This window comes from Accipiter gentilis, chromosome 8, assembly GCF_929443795.1.
Source record: "Accipiter gentilis chromosome 8, bAccGen1.1, whole genome shotgun sequence".
Classification (NCBI taxonomy): domain Eukaryota; kingdom Metazoa; phylum Chordata; class Aves; order Accipitriformes; family Accipitridae; genus Astur; species Astur gentilis.
The window spans coordinates 20,985,988-21,001,579 of NC_064887.1; the positions used below are offsets into that span (position 1 = coordinate 20,985,988).

A 15,592-nucleotide genomic window follows, 5' to 3' on the forward strand; every position below is an offset into this window, starting at 1 on the left:
ACTTCATTTTGAAAAATGACATTAGGCAAATACCTATACATGCACATCACAAATCATTTCCCATCGATTTTGGTTAAAAGCTAGAAAGTCTGCATAAGTAGTTGTCTTTGATGCCCTCTAACAAGCTTAAAAGCAGTAATAACCAACTCAAACTGCTAGAAATGACTGTGCATGTCAACTGCCTGATGGCTGATCGTTTCTTATGCGTAAGCATGTATTTTTGTTACCTTGATTGCTGGAATGGGCTTCTTCGGAAAGAAATGCTTTTTCTCAGGAAGCGCAGCAGCAATGCTCTGTTCCTTTAGTTTAAGCTTGTTCTCAGCTATTATCTTTTTGCGTTGTTCCAGGTAAGGCCCAAAACTGGGTAGTTTCTGAAACAAAAATCGGGAAACATGATTATGCTTAATGAGCAGGTGGAGCAAAAAGGTGAGTCCGATCCCACGGGCAAGATCCTAAGTCCTTGCTGAGTGTGACTTGCTTCTTTATTCAGGAAGTTGACACTGGTATCAGTGAGACTGTACCAGAAAGAGAAGTGAATAAAAATCAAATATGAACTTAAGGATCTGACTTGAAAATGTATATTGAATATTAAAATATTAATATACCACAGCAGAAAAATAGCTGAATTGCAGGTCAGCATCCAACGGTCTTCTATTGCCCCATTGCATACTTGCTTATATAAACAAATGTATCATGTTAAATAATTCAAATGCGTAACTTTATTTCTATAGTATGCGGAAAGGTATCGTGAAACTATCAGTTTACTTAGAAGGGTTCCACCAGTGTTTAAGATTATTTGTATGGATATCTGAATATATTGATATACATTGTTAAAGCTTACAAACATGTATTTTGCATTCTGATAACAGAAGGCTGTCTTGACCTGTCAAAGTAAGGCTAACAAACACCAAATGAACTGAAACACATTCTAATCTCCTAATCTACCTCTATGTCCCACTTGCAGTCTTTTCTGCAACATTTAATCCCTGAACCTAATTAAGCAAACTCTAGAGGAAGATTTCACTGAATAGCAAAACTCATGTCTCACCCAAGAACATGAAAGTGCTGGTTCAGATTTCATAAAACACCCAGCCTCCTGAGAGAAGAAGTCCCTTTGCTTACCTAGCAGAAATATGGACAACTTGTAGTATGCCACAATCACAGATTTAGGTGAATGAAAAATGGTAGAAAGTATGGATTTTTGCTTGATGCAAAAGACCATGCCCTTCCTCCCCTGAAACTAGTTCCTTAATCTACAAAAGTATTTTATCTGCAGTACTGCAGAAACTAGCAGGTAGTAACAGGGGATACATAGCCTCAGCGGTTGCTAGCATTAATTCACACTAATAATACAACCTCAAAGAGCATATCGAACAAGATACAGTACTGCTGTGGTTATCAATTTTTTAAGAGGGAATTTCAATGTGAATTTTAAACCCACAATTATTTAAAAATTTAGAAATTATTATTTTTTAAAATGAAGTAAATCCAGAAGAGGTTACCCCGCTCTTCTGCTAATCCTTAAGAGAAAAATTCCTCAATGAGCTCTGTCAGTCACAATACCCAACCTTGGGACCTCAAGCTTCTTGTTATGACAAATAAAAGCTTTCTTGGCTGCTAGGTTTTTGGCACTCTGAACATAGAGCCAGAGGGTGAGGTCCTCGAAATGCTTCCCTGCTTCTGAGACTTGGTTTGTGGCCTCAACACATTTTTAACTTTAAGTCAGAACAAGATTTGCAGTCTCATGATGCTTTCCAGAGGAGGTGCCCTCCTGCAGCATGGGACTGAGCCGTACTCTGGGACAAAGCCTCAACCTAGGCAAATGCAAAACGAGAACTGTGGGGGGTGTTGCAGATCCCATCTGTCCCAAATCTAGATGAGGCCTGAGTTTGCCCACCAGCAAAGGGCTCTTGTTTTGTCTGTTCAGTAGGAACTTTGTTCCTGAATGTCATGTTCAAGGGCTTCCTTACAGACATCAAACAAACTTTCCTTTCTATGCAGTTGCCATACATGATCCTGGAAAGGAAATGCTCTAGGATGTCTTAAAATAAGGCTTTAAATATTACTGCGAACAGCAGTAAGGTAGTGGCTTTACATACCAAAGTCAAATAAGACAGCAAACCCAGAATTGTTTTAAACAGGAAAATGACTAGAAGGGAGAATTTCTCTAATTTCAATTTAATCAATAAGCTCTAATGCACACACAGGGAGACTCAATTCTTTATATGACTTTAAGAAAGCCTAAGACTTTTAGCAAAAATCTAAAAAATATAAATTTTGGTAAAAAGTGTTCTTGTACATCTGCTAGGCTGCATCAATTAGAAATACATTTTGACTATGAATAAGTAGTAGCTGTGTCACTGAGAAACTTTTCTTTCTCCATTTATTTATGTGCTGGTGCCAACAACTTTGGGCTTGAGAGGGCAGGAGACCTGATGACAAAGCATTTTTGGACTCTTCCCTGTCTGGCCAGGAATTGAATTGCTGACTTTCAGAGTAGGTAGCAAAGCTAATTTTGCTGAAGTTTTAACTGAAATAGTCGAGAGAGGAGACAGTTGTTCATGGCTTGACTGATTGAAGATCATCTTTGGGAAGAACAGCCAAATCTTTGCAGAATAAATAATTTACTTTTCTGTTCTCTTAAGGTGTGCCCAATCTCCTAATTTCTACAGACAGAAATACGGAGTATATTGAAATGAAATCAGGAAAAAGTGTAGAAAGGAAATAAGTGTAGAAAAAGAATTCATTTTTGTGTATAGGTGAAGAGCAAATTACAAAGGCAATTAATTAATTTTTGAAGTTGTGAGATGGAAGTATTTAGATTTTTACATCTAACGTAGCTGCTAGCTGGAATGTACAGCAGACATTTTGAAAAGTCTGCAATGCCATCAGTACCATAATACAGATGTTTTGTAATGACATGCATACAGTTAAATTAAACAACTTAATCTGTATCTTTTAAAAATAAATGAAACAATGATTAATCTAGAAAACTAACATCCAACCTTAGTCTTTCCTGTGCATTGCTGTTTTTTCACCAAGAAACTGATTAAATGCAATTTAAAATAATTAAGGAAACACCTAGATCTTAGTCCAGATTTGGGCATACACAATGAGCTTCCACTGACTTACCAGAAAGTGACTGTGTGCCCATACAAATGGTCTGGTTATTTTGTGTTTGGAGTCTAGTAGTTCACAAGCAGCCAAGCCAAATTTCATCAGACAACACTGAAAACCAGCAATCTTTTCTTTAGCAATAAATAATACATGAATATGCAGCCTCAGGAGCTTAGGAAGGACTTATTGATGGTTCCCCTTATAAGTAATGCACAGATATAGGGAACAGTGATGAGACTGCTTATTGTTCAGAGCTGTGGTTTCAGACATTTTGGAGTCAAAGGCCATATGAAATGGCAAACAATATTTTAATGAAGTGAGTTACTGGATATAGCAAAAGCGGAAACATGTTAAAATAACTGCTGAAGAGACGGATATTTAAGAGAGTTTAAAATTAAATCACATCTAATCATTGTAGGGGTTATGGGGGATTTAATAGCACAATTCCCAATGAAAGCACAAGCACAGAACTTGGTGAGTTTAACTCTGTTTGCTTTTGAAATCTTGCTACAGTACTTTTTTAAAAATTTCTAGATATTCCAATGTCACTAAACTCTCCATACACAGATATCTTTGTCATATCAACATCTGCCTAGAAAAAAACCAATTAATATGATCAATATGTGGATTATAGCAAGTGCTGAGAAGATTGCAACAAGCAGAGTAATTAGATAATTCTTGTCTACTTACATACCTGTATCAGTGATGCCTATAGCTGCATTATTTGTATCCATCTGTCTCTATATAGCCATAATTCAATGTGTTTCTATTCTATGAAGATCGAAGCCAAAATAAATATATTAATTGCTATTATTTCATCGTTTATAATTGCATTGTCACTGAACTGGAAGCTTGAAATATTGTGCTGAAGTATTTTACAGAAAGAAAGGAAAAATCAAAATTCTGCTCCCCTCCTCCCACCAGGACTTCCAAAAGCTGCCCTTTAACTGATGAACTGTATAAAACTCCAGCAACATTGTGATTTTTCTTTCAGTAGTTTCTCCAGGGATTCATCACTGATGAATTTGTTCTTACCAGAAAAGCTAAATCTTACTCATTTAAAGATAACAGTATCTTCCACTAAAACTGTCTCTATCCAGATATAAAAAAGCATTACCCTGCCAATAGAGAACTGACAACATAATGAATCAACAATGAAACCTTAAGCCAGGAAAGCTTTAAGGTGAATAAGTCTGTTTTGATTATAATTTATTCATGGATCAATCTAAAGGTAATTGAGCATATTATGAACTTAAAAAGGTGCTCCTTTCCTAATGGTAAAAAGTAGAGAGAATCCTCCACTTCAGATTGCTGCAATTTTTATGGGCACAGCAGCAAGTAGCCTAACTAGTGGAATAGGCTAGTGAACAGGGCAGTGCAATATACATCAGATGACCCAGACTTTATTTCTAACTTTGAAACTGATCTGCTCCTTATTTTGGGAAAGTCCACATACATCTCCATGATGCAGTCATGCGTTGCTTATTTGGGAGCTGTCTCCTACTAAGGGGCTGGGTGCTATCTAATGTTAGAAGACCCAGACTTCAGCTGACACAGCGTATTGGGTTTGTGTGGCAAGGTTTTGGTAGCAGGGGGACTAGAGGGGTGGCTGCTGTGAGAAGGTGATAGAAGTTTCACCTGTGTCTGATAAAGCCAATGCCAGCCAGCTCCAAGACACAGCTGCTGCTGGCCGAGGCCAAGCCCATCATCAACAGTGGTAGTGCCTCTGGGATAACGTATTCCAGAAGGGGGAATAAAAGAACTGTGAAACTGCAGCTGGAGAGAGGAGTGAGAATATGTGAAAGAAACAACCCTCCAGACCCCAAGGTCAGTGAAGAATGAGGGGGAGGAGGTGCTCCAGGTGCTGGAGCAGAGATTCCCCTGCAGCCCGTGGGGAAGACCACAGTGAGGCAGGCTGTCCCCCTGCAGCCCAGGGAGGACCCCAGGCTGGAGCAGGTGGATGCCCCCAAAAGAGGCTGTGACCCCGTGGGAAGCCTGCACTGGAGCAGGCTCCTGGCAGGACCTGTGGACCTGTGCAGAGAGGAGCCCATGTTGGAGCAGGTTTTCTGGCAGGACTTGTGACCCCCTGGGGCACCCACGCTGGAGCAGTTCATGAAGAACTGCAGTCCATGGGAAGGACTCACAATGGAGAAGTTCATGGAGAACTGTGTCCCGTGGGAGGGACCCCATGCTGGAGCAGGGGAAGAGTGCAAGTAGTCCTCCCTGAGGAGGAAGGAGTGGCAGAGACAACATGTGATGCACTGACTGCAACCCCCATTCCCTCTCCACCTGCGCTGCTGGAGGAGGAAGGAGGTAGAGAATTGAGGAGTAAAGTTAAGCCCAGGAAGAAGGGAGGTGTAGCGGGAAGGTTATTTAAGAATTAGTTTTTATTTCTCATTATCCTACTCTGATTTTGACTGGTAATAAAATTAAACTAATTTCCCCAAGTCAAGTCTGTTTTGCCTGTGATGGTAATTGCTGAGTGATCTCTCCATGTCCTTATCTCGACCCATGAGTCTTTCATTATATTTTCTCTCCCCTGTCCAGTTGAGGATGGGGAGTGATAGAGTGGCTTTGGTGGGCACTTCACATCCAGCCAGGGTCAACCTACCAGGCACAGCTAGGTATCATCATAAACCAAAAATAAGTGACAGTACTGCAGTGGATCTGAAGTATATCCTGCTGGTATATGCTGATGAGATGGTGCACCAAAAAGAACACTGGAAAAGTAATAATTTTCACAAAAATGACTTTCAGGGAGCAGTGGTCACAAGGTAAAGGAAGAACTTACATAAACAATTCTAGGGATCACAGGCTCCTGGAAATTCGGGGTAGCAGTATCATTTAGCTATGAGGCAACATGTTTCAAAAATACTTTTTCCCTCATGTGTGAAGGGAACATATTGAATGTAATGTCATTATCCAATTTCATTTATCCTTGGAGTGTTGCCTCCAGTCTGAGGTATGAAGATGTGTATGTATTCATTCTCTAAATTCCTCTTGTGCACTTTCAACATGTAAACAATTTTAAGTGACACAGTGATGTCCCTCATGAATCTGGAAATGGAACTGAAGCCAAATTGTCTTTTTTCACGTACTTTACATTTTTCAAGTGTAGATGTTTCTGCTTGCACATAGCAAAACTAGATGAGAACAAGAATGAAGATTGAAAAATGTCTGACGAACAACTGCTAAAAGAGAGTTCAGATTGCCCTACTGAAATATTCTATACTGGTTGCAGTAGACATGCACCAAACAAAGGCCCACATACTCTGTAGCTATGCAAATGGATGGATAACTGTCACACAAAAACTTTGCCACATAGTGGCAAACACTAATGTGTTCTAAAACACTGCTGTGTTTTAGAAATCAAACAAGAGGTGGGTCTTAACCTTCCTTCTCTGTGGCTTGTTCTTCTGAATAGATCTTTCTCTGAAATTACTTAACCAACAGCTTTCCCTCAGAGGAGAGAAGAAAGAGGAGAAAATAGAAATTCTAAAAATGACTGGAAAGGACAAATGTGGTCAACTACCTTCACAGAATCACAGAGTGGTTGACATTGGAAGGGACGTCTTGAGACCATCTAGTCCAATGCCCTGCTCAGAGCAGGGTCAGCTATAGCAGGTTTCACCAGTTTGTCTATGAGGATGCTACAGGAGACAGTGTTGAAAGCCTTGCTAAAGATAACACCTACTGCTCTTCAGTCATCTCATTGTAGTAGGCTACTGAGTTGGTCAAACATGGTTTTCCCTTCATAAATCCATGCTGACCACCCCCTTCCTATGAAGAACAGTTGATCTGTAGTTGGTTTAGCTATCCTCCCCAAATACCACTCTCTTCTGTAAACATGCAGAAAAGCTGGCCTTCATCCCTTTGCTGCCTTGGCAGGACTACATCTCAGAAGGTTTCTCGTTGGCTTCAGACAACTGGGGAGACAAGCAGCTGCACGGTTAAAAGCTAAGAGTGAAACAACTTGGGAGGCTACATAGCCAAGTGACTACCTCTGACACAGTTAAAGCTATGAAGACTGCAGACAAGAATGAATAGCTTTGAAGAGGGTAATAGGTGAAGCAGGACCCCTGAAAGTGGGAGCATGGTATGGAAAGGCAATCATATAAGGGAAACATTAACATTTAAGCAAGGTAGGCAGCTGCCCTCACCCAGGAGCTACAAGAATTTAAATCAGGTTTGTATGGGTCATTTTATATGCCCTTACCACAAAGGTTTTAGTAATGTTTGACCCCCATTTGGTCATGTGGAAAACATCTATATTTGATATATAAAGTTTTCCAAAGAAAGCAGTTTCAATTTTAATGATTTTATCCAGTTGCTTCTGAATCCTTCAAGTTTATTTTTCTAAAGTCTAATGTGCTCAAAATAGCTACATACACTTAGAATCCTTATTACATGCTTCACATACATGTGGCCTTGACCATACTTTACACTGTGCAACAGTTTCCATTCAGTGGTCTCTTTCCACCCTCTTGCAACTTTACAACAACAACAACAAAGATTACTAAAGTTTCCTGAAGTGGTATCTGCTTCCTTCCTTGTTCTCAGAGAATACAGTGAAACGTGACTCCAACATTTCCAGGGAGGAAAAAAACCACAAGGTCCCAGTACCAAAGAACAGCAACAGTAACAACAATAAAATCTTGTCACAATGTCAAGGTAGCTTGTGCTCCTTCTGGGGAAAAAACCCCAACCCAGCAATAAAGTCAAAAGCTGAATTCTGTTCCTCTGAAGGTGGCAAATAACACACATATTCATATTCATAGATATATGGAGAGAATATTTTGTACAAGCTTTCCCCACTGATTGGGTAAACTGCTTAACTAATGAAAACTAAGTATGTATGGCAATGGAGAAAGTGAAGCTGCTAATTCCTATTCTTTTAGGCGTTCTTACTCCTTCAGAAATTCAAAGCTAAATTATCTTAAATAGCTGCTCTTCTTTGTGTCAGTCTGGCAATGCTAATGTATGGAACCTTCTCATACACTCCATGGTAAGGACCCATGGCATGAAGGAGTCATCCAGTTGGCAGTAGGCTCATGCCAATACCTCCAGCAGGGAATCCTGCCAGAGTCCTCCCTCCCCATGGCATGCAGGCAGGTGACGTGCCATGGAGAGGATGGGGTAATTCACTCTATCAGTTTCCATCTGATAGTGAGTTTCCTGGGCCAACACCAGTTGTTAGAGACCCCAGAGCTGCTGTAGTTACATTAACAAGAAGCTGCAGAGAATTTCTCCCTTGTATTAAAGGGTTCACACATTCTCACAGCTCTGTTTCTTAGAGCTGAGACATTACTGGGATCACTGCCTTTAATGACGTGGAAATGCCTTCAAAGTACAGGACAGAACACAACAATTCTTCAGAAAAAAAATAAACTCTGCCTTTCAGTTATTGATTTTTTTTCCTTGCAACTTTTATTTGCTTTGTAAACAGCACTGTCTCGATAATCTGTAATTACTGCACATATACTTGTTCCTGTAACCTCTGCTCCCCACACTGTGTGTGTATATACCATTGCATTTAGTTACTCAACTATTCTTCCTGCTCTTTAGACCATGATTATTTAAAGCAGGCGAGCTAACCCCAGCCCTGCAGTAATTCTGAGGGGGTTAGGATTTTTCCCTCTGAAAAATGACGGAACATTAATGTGTGTTCTAGGAAAATATATTGCTGTGACCTCACCATGAAACATATAGTACCATGCTTGAGTCTGCAGATAAAACCATTATTTAAAATAACAATTATTTCTTTTTTCATCATTTTTCTAACACTGCCAAAATTTCCTCTACTAGCTCAAAATCATGAACAAATTATTCTTCATGTTCTACCTCAAATGTTTGGTTTTTAGCAGCTTATATATACCAAGTGAAGGAAAAGATTTTAGGATTATAGGCTTACTACAGTGCAGCAAAAAAACTTACATTCTACAAATGTACTGAAGACATGAAATATTCATCAATAAAACAAAAAGGAGTTAATATTTGAAGCAAGCTTAGACATTTACAATCAAAAACCAGGATGACATAGATGATAAAGAAAATGTTACCTTCTGGGGTGAAGAAAAGAAGATACTGATACACATTACTGTGCTACTTCATGAACATCTGGCAGTCTGTCACTTAATAGACAACAACATCTTCTCTAAACAGAAGAGACTTGAATTCATCAGGGATTCTTGTAGTACAGTATGTGCTTAACTTAAGTACCTGCTTTCTGTGATTTCCATAGATTACCATATTCATGACACTGTGGAGTGAAAGCATTCTTCTCACTCTCTAACCACAACATGCAAAAGAAATTAAAACATTGGCAGGCACTTTGTCTCCAGTTTGTTGGACGTGTAAGGAACGGACTTTCGACCCATTTATGCAGATGAAATTCTGTCAGCTAAGCAGCAGCATAACAAAGATGTCAATAGAATGGCTATTAACAAATATCTGACAGGCAAGCAAATATAAATGTATTAAAATGCACCTAGGAAATGTGGTTAAGTATCAGTTGAGCCTTACTATTGGAAAAAACTTTGTGCAAACAAGATTTTGTACTTTTACTGGTACAAAAGTAAAATTACATCAGTCCAGTATTCACATTTTCATGTGTATCTATACACCATGGTGTATATATATCCATACATTCAGCTTATACACTTACCATATCAATGTTGTAAATTACCTGATCATATGAAAAAATGCCATTGCCAGATACTTTTACCCACCTTCTCCTCCAAGCTGGCTGGTAACTGAGCTGTTCAGAACCACCTTAAAATAACTGTGTTTCTTTGGATTCAACCATCCTCTTCTGGGGGTACATGTACTGAGGAGATTGAACTCTAGCAGTACCTAATGACTGTTTCTACGTCCTTTCAAAGAAGTTTCAGAGGTGCTAGCTAGGCTATTACAAGGGAAATAAATCTTTTCTTACAAATATGAGAAAGCATGAATATCCTTGCTGCTATGGCTACATTCGTGGTTACAAATCCACCTGTCAATCATAGATGCTGCTGACCCAGCAAGAAGAGCAGAGCTGTATTAAGCTGAATTTGGTAATTCCACTTGTGCTAAATGAGCTGGGTTGGGTACCAGGAGCAGCCTGGCCTTGTCTCTAGAACTGTGAAAGCCCTGTGAAGCTGCATTTAAACTGCCTACATGACCCATGTGAACCTGTTCAAAAGCTCCTTGAGCAACCTGACACTACCAAGCAGCCCGAGCGCAAATTACCCCTTGTGGGCAAGACTAGGTGAAATGCAGGCTATCTACATCCTCCTTAGCTCTCCCACACTCCCCTCCAGCATCTCCCCGGTGGAAATACAGCTGTAGACACCCTGCAGTACTTAGACATAGAAATCCTATGCACCACATATGCATAGTGGTATGCACCACAGCCATAAAAAATATATATACAGTCTAATCAGTTATGCCCATCAAATTGGTGCTCTCAGGGGAATGAGAGACTAGGCAGAAAAGGCAACCAGCAACCACCTCTTCCAGCCTCTGGAATAAGCCAAGATTTTGAAAGCCACTCTATGAGGTTTTGAGTACATTCAGTAAAATAACCATTGCTGCCACTGTGTACAAAGCAAAGTGCATCTTCACCATTGCTATATGTATTTTAGCTGCAAATTTACCTATCAAATACTTTTTGCTAGCAGTTAAACCTTGCACAAGTGGTAAGAGCATACACTTTTTCCATCTGCTGGAACTTCTGCAGATTTTTTTTTGTTTTTGCTTTGACTTTTGTTTATCCTGCCTTTTTGTTTTGATGTATTTTTTTGCATGGAAGTTCCAGATTTATTACTGACTTGCCTATACTGTAAATAGCATATCATTTCAATATATCTAGAAATAAACTCTGCTTCCCCCTGGTAGATTACACATCACATAACTATACATATATTATCACACTAATAGATTACTTAAATGCAAACCACTGCTAATAATTCCTAAGCAAACCTTCTTCCACTTCAGATTCCTTGTAATCCATCTCTTATGGCAGATGAACTACAGTACTTATCCTCCTTCTGCACAAACTACAATGCTTTTCCTCATTCATCTCTCACACACAGTAATCCTTCCATCTCTACTTCACACAGTCCTAATTTAAATGTAAAGTATTCAGTGCAGACTAATGAGCCCTAGTCAACTCGCAGTTATGACCAAGAAGCCTACCATTGGCTTTTAGAGTCTTCAAACTCAATAATAAAATTACTTTTATCATCACCTCAATAATCTAAACTCACTAAATTTCATGCTAAGAGTCATAATACAAATAGTTCTGGCATTAATAAAAAGTGCTTCCACCCCTAGATAGTCAAAACTCCCACTTCAGTTGGCAAAAGGTAGGATGAGAAAATGCTGAACATTCTCCTATGAAGAGTTTGGGTATTCTGGTTTGGTTAAGGCCTTACAACAGTTTTGAAAATGTGACAAATCAACACATAACATGTGACATTAAAAAAATTTATGAGAATATAGCCAGATGGTAAAATTGGAATGGTCCACTGAAATAAAGTGATGATGAAGAATTTTGATCATTTGAAGTTATTAAAACTTTTAAACAGATCTGAAAAGAAATAAGTAATTGCTAAACTATTTAAAATTAATATTATATCAAACTTATGAATAAAATATCAATAATGCATTCCAAAAGTGATACCTTCACTAAACTGATACAAATGCTTCCTATATCACCATCAAGCAGTGAGGAGATGTCAATGCATGGGTACCAAAGTAATAGATGCTATATAAAAACCTAATGTAGACAAACAGAAAAGTGCTCATTAGAATCAACCTTCCAGTCCCTCACAGTGCCTCTCTTGCATATTTACCTGTCTTTGTGACAGCTAAAGTATCATTATATTCTGAAAATGACATTACAACGGTCATATATTCTAAAATGCTAATTTGATTAGGTTTTCACTCAAGTCAATCAGAGGAAGAATTTGATTTTTAAAAATCTAACGTGCACATCATTAGAAATACAGATCACAGGCATACATCACTGTATTTTTAAAAACTATCTTGTTTTAAATTACTATAATAGCTTTAAAATTAGTTCTGATCATCTTGTTACTACAAGCTTTCACTGATTTGTACGCAAAATTAGGCTTGTGAGTATATGCATTCAGCTTGCCCTCTGCTGTTAAATATAGCCACAATCACATATTGCTTCAACAGGCCATCCACTTTTTCACTGGTTATGTGCTCTTTACAGATAAACAGTGGAGATACATAAACTTTTCCTTTACATATCACTTTTTGCACTGTGTACTCACTGGGCTATTTTGCAGGTCAAAAGGATTGTCATGGTACAACAAACTATACAATTCATACTTGCAAAGAAACTCCTGTCCTGATCCTACAAGCTTTTACATGTGGCTGACCTTTAAACATGCAAGCAGTTACGCTGACCGAGGTTAAGCCTCTGTGCAGCAACTGGGGGAACCGGGACCATGCCTCACTGGCTGACCTCAACCAACCTACTCTTCTTGAACATGCACACATGGTTCCACCTGACTTCATGACAGGAGTTACAGGCAGCTAATGAAAGATAAAATGGAGCATAGAGTGGACACCTCTTTTGCATTGTTTGAAAAAACTGTCATGTTTTCAGCTGTCCTGCACCCAGATAGTTCCAGTTAACATACCTCTTCACAGATGAGTGACCACACAAGCCCTACAGAGCTTTGCTACTCAAAAACCTGCCATATTTAAAAATCTCATCCTCATTTAAATTGTAAAAACAAAATTATTTTTATTTCTTGACATAATTCATCTTGTTAAAGTTATGCCAGATATTTATAGTGATTCAATCTACAGCTCAAAAAAAAAATATAATCTATAGCCATTTCAACCATAAGACAGAAAGGGAAACAAAATTTTCTACTTAGTGCAGCTTCTTTACATTAATGCTGTCTACAACAGTGCTGCTGCTATAAAGGTCACAGATGACATAGTTTATATTATTATAGAGAATCCATGCCACCTGTTTACCTGACTTTTTTTCCTCCATATTTTATAGAGGTGCTGTGTATTCTGATGGATAAAGCTCCTAGGAAAGCTTCAGTCCAAGTGGCTTACAAAGGCAGGAGCAGTCACCACACAGGAGAGATTTGCTCCTTCTCCTCAGGAAGGCTGGGACCATTTCCTGCCTCCAGAGAAGATGCAGTGAGTGGCCCTCCATAAGCAATAGGTCTGTTCCCAAATATCCACTCTTTCTGTGTACAGACCACTTTGATGAGCCATGACACAAGAGCAGAACAACCTGTTTCCTATCAGGTGTGCACCTGGAGCAGGGCAGCAGGGCAATGAGGCAGGGTAGCAAAATACAGCTTAGCTACACAGGCTTTGTGGATAACTGTGGCACAAAGCCAGCTCACAGCTATGAAGTATTTAAGCAGCACTTGATTTTGCTGGAGATAGAGCAGGGTCGCCATCCTGTGCCCCATGCCTGCTGGAAATGCTTGGTGCAGAGCTGGAATGCTCACTGGCCAGGCAGGGGGAAGAAGGGGCAAGGCTGTGACAGGGAGCAGTAGAGTGATGAACAGCGGGGCTCTCCTGGGCAGGAGCAGCCCCTCAAATCCCTCACTCCCCCCATGCCACCCCAGGCTGCTCCCTGCTCTGACAGTAACTTGACTGACAGAGCAGCTCGTGCCCCTCAGCCACTGCTTCAGGCTACCTGCAGGCTTAGACAAATATTTTTCTGTGCTCAGACCCCAGAAGTGAGAGAGTGCGCCTCACTCCAGCCTTTAATCCTTCTTACAGATGGAATATTTTCTTTGAATCACTTTTTTGAAGCAGAGTTCTTTGAGTTTCCTACACATAAATGTGTTTATGCAGGAATAAGCAAGCTCATTGTGGTGGCATCCCTCAGCTACATTTAGCTGAGATGGCGTTATTAAACACGAATATAACTGCTCTCCATCCTCAACATGGGAAACAGCACATATAAAAATTTGTAATTTTTACTGAAAAAAAAATTCCAACTCAACTTTCTTGGCAACCTGGGTGAGGAGGATTACTCTGTCACCTTCAATACTGCCCAAAATGGAACTCGCAAGCAGCATAAAGCTTGGGTGGGCATTTTCTGCAAAAAACCTTCCTGTGACACAGCTGCTGTTGCAGTGGCATGAAATTTAACAAGTCAGCTACAAAGTTTGTCAATGGCGTGTTCATCAGTTTGTGTTCTCCTGTCCCACTGACCAAGCCCTGCTGAAAAAAGTGCCTCCTTATCTATATCTTTGCCTCCTGCTCATATGATGCAGACATGTGGGGTGAGACTAGGAAATACACTCACCCACTCCTGCTTCGGACAAATTGCAGGGTCTTTTCAATGTGGGTGGCCTGCAGTCAAGTTCATGATTTATCTTGAAGAAAAGGTTTGATCTTGGCAGAGTCCTGGGTCATATTTCTTGGTGGTGGTTAGCCTGCTGATCATAGTATTGCCCTGTGATTTCTTTTCATTACTCCTTTCCCCATTGCCAGCCATAATGCTTCCTGAGGCAGCAGACACTGAGGTATACACATGTCCTGACATCAGTACGGCACCAAGCTACTGTGAGCGCTTTTCACAAGAGCCATTTTTCCACCGGAGGAGGTCTTCCTCTTTGCTTTTTTAAAAAAACTTGCAATTCCATTTCTTGACTCAGTTTTGCCATTCAACTTCCTCCAAGGTGATGGTAGTGATAGCAGCGATAAGTGGACTAGATTTTTATTCCCATGTTATTTGCATGAGTGAACAAGAAATAGCCCAGGTTACACTGTCTCCAAATGCAGTTTGGTAGCGGGGCTGCCAGAGTGCCTGATCTTGCTGCAAAATGACTTTTGAGCCACAGAAGCCTGACTAATATAGCAGAGGTTAGGTTCTGAGATTTGCTGTTTGAAATTAAGTCCTTTTTTCTACTTTGCCTCAAAGTCTATTAAGAATGTAATGAGTTTTTATGTCTCTCCTTTCTGTTAGGCCTATGTTTCTCCAGGGGTAATGCACTACTTGCACAGCTCAATGCTCCCCAGTACACAGTCATCCTTTTGAATTGGAGGATTCTGTCCCAGAATAGCTTTGACAGGCACCCAATGGCATTTCTGCTTAGTGATCTGGGTGCTGTAACTTGAAAACCTGTTGTACAGTTCCACTTACCTGTGGGGTTGCAGTACTCCAGGAGATGATGGGACATCTCCTGGCTCATATGGCCAATGTGAAAGATAGATGGACATGAGCTGACACTGAATTTTTGTCTTGTTCAAACACTCCTTTGAGGTGTTTTTTTTAGCCCCTGCCTCAAACTGACAAATACCCAGCTTAATATCCTCATTTTCTCTACTTCTATTATTTTGAGAATCTGACATTCTTGTTCAGTCGTCCTGTGTTTGTGTACATCTGCAGGTTTAGCAGCATTTCCTTGTGGTTACAGAGGGGGTTCTAGTTCTGGCTTTATAAAATGCTTTCTAATAATTGATGGTCACTTTG

The 15,592-nt window shown here is 39.8% G+C and overlaps 1 protein-coding gene across 2 annotated transcripts in view; it reads right to left on the reverse strand.

Moving 5' to 3' along the window:
• The window catches only part of DPYD (dihydropyrimidine dehydrogenase), a 374,453-nt gene that overhangs the window by 14,837 nt on the left and 344,024 nt on the right, over positions 1-15,592 (reverse strand). For both annotated transcript variants that reach the window (XM_049808457.1, XM_049808458.1), the window contains one exon: positions 228-371. In XM_049808457.1, the coding sequence (XP_049664414.1) occupies positions 228-371 (144 nt within the window). The remainder of the gene's footprint in view (positions 1-227; positions 372-15,592) is intronic.